The following is a 5,344-nucleotide window of genomic DNA, read 5'->3' as shown; positions in this document are numbered from 1 at the left end:
AGGCAAATTTATTTCATACCACACCATATGGCAGCCATTTTGTCTTTTGCTATGTTCTCATTGGTAGCCAATCGGTGGACTGGCCCATGTAGCACTTTCCCAAAATTGGTCTGGCTCCGTATAAGGCAGCTGCCTCTGTTCTTAGCATATGAAATACCCCACTTTGTATATTAATAGGAGCACAGGATGTTCTGCATTTATATCCGCGGGGGGGGGGGGGGCAATCTCATGAGCGATATGTCCAAATGTGTTTTTACGCTTGGGGGGCTGCTGCGTCGCTTGTTCCTGAACCTTTTCTTCCTCCCAAATGCCCTGAAGATCCATTGCACACCTTGACTTGCATGAAACCTCCTCTCTCTTATTTTCTCAGGGAACCAGACCGGGAGAAGGAGGAATGAAGGAAAACAGAAATCTGGCCTGAGAACGGAGGTCCCTGTCAAGAGAATGGCCAAGATCTCCTCAGGTGAGGATGAAAGGGGAGGCAGGGAAAAGCAAAGAGTTTTCAATGGAGATGGTGTATCCGGATTAAATGGGGGAAACAGAACGGGAGAGCATTTGGGTGTGGATGATGTCATGCAGATCCAGAACTGGACTTGCGTCTTTGACGGGGTGAGCTCCCATTGCTCGGTCCCTGCTCCTGCCAACCTAGCAGTTCCAAACCACGTCAAAGTGCAAGTAGATAAATAGGTACCACTCCGGCAGGACGGTAAACGGCATTTCTGTGTGCTGCTCTGGTTTCGGCAGAAGCGGCTTAGTCTTGCTGGCCACATGACCCGGAAAAATTGTCTGCGGACCAATGTCAGCTCCCTCGGCCAGTAAAGCCAGATGAGTGGCGCAACCCCAGAGCCGTGACTGGACTTAACTGTCAGGGGTCCTTTAGCTTTACCTTTTTAAAAGCACTGCACACTGCCATGCAATGTGAAAGTGCTTCATCTTATCAATGGTCACAACTCCTGAAATGAATGGATGGCTCCAATGCTCCATTTGCTGCCTTCCTTCAAACATTAACATTTGTGTATGTTCTAAGATGTTTCAAATAGTCAAAAAGATGACAGCTTTTAATTCCTCTGAATTTGATATCTCCTTTAGATTTTTAAAGACTGGCTCCCAAAGTTATTTCCGGTCAAATAGATGGATTTAGGCCCATTGCTTGGCCAAATGTTAATCACACACACACACTTCAGTGGAAACTGCATGCAGCTGAGCAGCTCACATTTGGAGCATCAACAAAGAAAGGAACAGGAAGAAAGTAACACAAATATTTTGACGGAAGTGTCTTAGGAAAGCAATTTTAAATCATGGGCACCTAGGTTCTGAAAATGGTGTTGCCCGTATTGGTGTGAGTGATGGGGTCCCATGGCACAAATTTCATGTAATCCCAGTGCAAAGGAAAGCAGCTAAGAAATTCTCCCTTACTATTATGTGCAAAGAAATGTGATGGGGAAGAAGAATGAGAGGTTTGTAAGGAGTCTTCAATAATTTTGCCAAGGCAATTCTCATTGTTCAGGGCCTCATGCTATTAGCCTTTCTTGTACATGGAGACCCTTTATGAAATGCATTCAGGACCATCAAACAAAGCTGTACTGAGATACACACACTGTATCACCATTTTTACTGCTGGAACTGCTCTGAATCCGACTTCAGGAAGAACGTGTTTTAACTGCACAGTGTCCTGGAATAGACACTCTGCATTGGGAAAGAAGGGAACTGAGTTCCCTCCCATTTTCCACTTTCCTGATGTTCCAAATGACCAGTACCCTGGAGTTATGATTTGTGTTGTTGTCAGGATTCTAACTGGACTGTAACTGACCTAAGAATTCTGCAGAGCAGTTGCTGCTGTGGCTGGCTGGCTGCTCAGGCGAACGTCAGCTCAGTGGCCAACAGCTCAGTCTTCTTGAGGCTCAGGAGCACCTAGCAAATATCTTCTCCTTTCCTTGCACGCTAGACTCTAGCTGAGGAAGGCATTTCACGTAAGTTTATGGATTAAACATTCTGCACTATGCCGTTAGGTGTGTTTATGCTCAGTGGGAAAGGATAGCTGCAGTAAAGGTAAAGGGACCCCTGACCATTAGGTCCAGTCGTGACCGACTCGGGGGTTGCGGCGCTCATCTTGCGTTATTGGCCAAGGGAGCCGGCATACAGCTTCCGGGTCATTATTAAGCCGCTTCTGGAGAACCAGAGCAGCGCACAGAAACGCTGTTTGCCTTCCCGATGGAGCGGTACCTATTCATCTACTTGTACTTTGACATGGTTTCGAACTGCTAGGTTGGCAGGAGCAGGGACCGAAGTCCTAGGCTCTGTGATTTAACCCACAAAACAGCAAAATCATGAGCAGCTTCCCATCCACAACAGGTTCCTGAGGTTCTGGCCATTTTCACAGGAACAATGCAACAGTAGATTAAATCAGTAGCAGTGTGCTGGAAGAAAGTCTGAGTGTTGGCTTCTCTGGATCAGGTGTCTCTACCTAACCAGGGGGTGGGAGAGAGCAGGAACTTTTTCTTTTGCTGCTTCTTTCTGTGCATGGAAGGAAGAATGCAGGAGGGAGGATGTCCTTCAATGACTAGACATGCTTGTTATTCCCTCTCTCACTGCATCTTGTCTTCTCTTTTGTTTCCAGGATGTCTGACAATGTCTCCCCTGGTCCCCTCCTCTCCAAACCCCCCATGCAGGTGAAAGAAGGCTCCCTCGTGAGCAGGTGGCTGAGTTTAGTTTCCAGCCTAAAGATATCTGCATTCCTGGTGGATATTTTGGCCTTGCCGATGTGCATTGTGTCGACACTCAGTGTCAACTGGCGAGTGTGGCGTGTGCAAAACATCGAGGGGATTGGCTCTGAAAACATCTGGATTGGCATCTGGCAGGTCTGCTTTTGGAAAGGCCCTTCTAACGACGGAAACTCTTTTTGGCATTGCGAAGATCTCAATGAGCAGCATCGAACCCTCCCGAGGGAAATTTTTATCGCACAGGATTTAATGGCATTAGCTGCCATTATGAATTCAGTGGCCCTGGGATTAATTTCATTTGCCTTGTACAATGTGGTGAAGCCCGGAAAACATAAGGATTTTCTCTTTCGCTTTTTTAGGCTTGGAGCTCTGCTGGACTTAGTTGCAGGGATACTCGTCCTGATTTCTGTGGTATGGAACATGTCCGCTGTCTTACAAAATGGGGAAATTGACTTCCCTGAAACTTTTGAATTGCCTCAGATTCCCAGCGAGCAGCATATTGGACCTTCTATATATCTAGGCTTTATCGCTGCAGGTTTCCAGCTGCTGAGTGCAGCATTGGTTGGGATTGAGAGATGTTGCATCAGGACCACCACAACAGATACATCTCTAATGGAAACTGTAGTGGTGATTACCCCAGGAAGTGCAGTGAATAGCGAGAGTCTAACTACTTGTTCGAAGTGTGGTTCTTTGCTAGATCTGGTAATTCAAGAGAAATCCTCCACAGTTGAGATGGAGGAAAGGGGTGCAAGTGATCTTGTCATTCCCGAGGAATCCTGCGCAGTAGAGATGGAGGAAAGCCGTACGCCCCAAAGCTCACCTGAAGGACATCAAAGTCCACCTGAAGTCCCAAAACATACTATTATACATGTTATACCCTACAACAGGGAGTCGTAAACTATCAGATCCAGATCAACGCAGATCGCTCCATACACGGGTGGATCTGCGTGGATCAGGATATGATAAGTTTTGTTTTGGGACTTCAGGTGGGCTTTGATGTCCTTCAGGTGAGGAGGCCCTTTTTTATGACTAGTAGTTATTTATATATTTATTAAAGATTTTGTTGATTTACAAAAGTGTGCAATGTCTCTCATTCATGTTTTTTTCCCCATGTAAAATTTTTATAAATCATTTTCATTTGTTGAGACATTAGGAAGAAAAGGGGAAATAGGTGGAGGGAGGGAACGATGGGTGGGGGTGGGGTCGGGTGGCGATTTTTCTATTTTACTGACTATACGTAGGGTTTGGTGTTAGCATTGTTTCTGCAGGTTCTTTGCTGTTTGCTTGTAATTAATAAACCAATTAATAAACCAATATTAATTAAAATATTGACTCTGTTCGCATGATCTTGGCCGGTCTTAATGCACGCTCTCGTCCCGTTTTTCAGAGCCTCCTCCAGAGCAGACCCACTAAAGCCTAACTGGTGGGTCTACTCCTGTGTAGGATTCAGTTCTTGATAATTGTGCACTTGGGTCTGGGTTAAAGGTGGATCTACACGGATCCTCATGGATCCTCCACTTTTTAAAAAATAACTCCAACAAATGCAGTGTCAAATCACACCTGGAAGGCACGCCTACAGACTGGACTATCAAAAACGTGGATGCAGCACCACAAAAACATGGATCCGAGGCATGGATCCTCATGAATTCATATGATTTTTATAGTGAAACAAAATAAAAACACCATGATACTGTATACGACTTTTTAGTCTGTAAGCAGAACCAAAGAAATCACGCATCCACTGTTTCGTGCTGCCGAAATGGAGCAAAAACATGGTTAAAAAACACGCATCCTGATGAATCCTCATGATTTTTGCATTAGATCAGGCCAAAGTCACCATCAGATCAAACATCATGGCCATGGGCACAGCATGCAACACAAAAATCCCAGATCCATGGCTTCCTGGTGACACCGTAGCCCAAAAACGAGGTTTTGAAGCACGGACCCTTATGGATCCTCACGCTTTTTGCTCTGGGCCACCCCTAAATCACCATCAAATCACACATCATGCGCAGGGGCATAGCTTGCACCAAAAAAAAAACTCGGATCCACGGCTTCCAGGCCATACCGTGGCCCAAAAACGTGGTTTCGAAGCATGGATCCTCACGCTTTTTCCATTGTGCCAATCCAAACTCACTATCAAATCACACATTATGCCCAGGGTCACAACCTGCACCACAAAAAAACTTGGATCCATGGCTTCTTGGCCACTCCATAGCTCAAAAACGTGGTTTTGAAGCACAGATCCTCATGGATTCTCACTCTTTTCACATTGGAGCTCCCCAAACTCCTCATCAAATCACACATCATAGCCAGGGGCACAGCCTGCACCACAAAAATGAGTTGCACTACAAAAATCACAAATATGCCCTTACCTGCACTGTTAATGTCACCACTAAAACATTATTATTAGAGCCGATAGGAGAATATATGACTATATATTGTACCAGGATATGGTTCATCTTCAAGAACAGATCAAATACATGCCAAAGTATTAAAGAGGAGAAAGAATATGAAACTGCTTACATACTGTCAACTAATATGCAGATTCAAGAAAGACTGTATGGCAAACATTTAAATCAGTGAAAAGACAGAATTTGAGTCCATCATAACAGAGTTCTACC

At 45.1% G+C, this 5,344-nt stretch overlaps 1 protein-coding gene across 1 annotated transcript; it reads left to right on the top strand.

Annotated features, from left to right (window-relative positions):
- The first annotated feature begins 369 nt into the window (after positions 1–369).
- Positions 370–3,710, top strand: LOC310671358 (claudin-34-like). The gene is made up of 2 exons (XM_083427130.1): positions 370–463; positions 2,618–3,710. Exon 2 carries the CDS (start codon positions 2,619–2,621, stop codon positions 3,615–3,617), a length of 999 nt encoding a protein of 332 aa, XP_083283256.1. The 5' UTR covers positions 370–463; position 2,618; the 3' UTR covers positions 3,618–3,710.
- Positions 3,711–5,344: the final 1,634 nt, after the last annotated feature.

This window comes from Podarcis tiliguerta (genome assembly GCF_965153285.1).
Source record: "Podarcis tiliguerta genome assembly, chromosome: 2".
In the NCBI taxonomy this organism is placed as follows: domain Eukaryota; kingdom Metazoa; phylum Chordata; class Lepidosauria; order Squamata; family Lacertidae; genus Podarcis; species Podarcis tiliguerta.
Note: the sequence above shows the minus strand (reverse complement) of the source record. Positions and strands in the feature narration are given on the sequence as shown.

Excerpts from the sequence above, each read along its gene's own strand:
- LOC310671358 (XM_083427130.1), top strand. The coding sequence starts at position 2,619 with ATGTCTGACAATGTCTCCCCTGGTCCCCTCCTCTCCAAACCCCCCATG.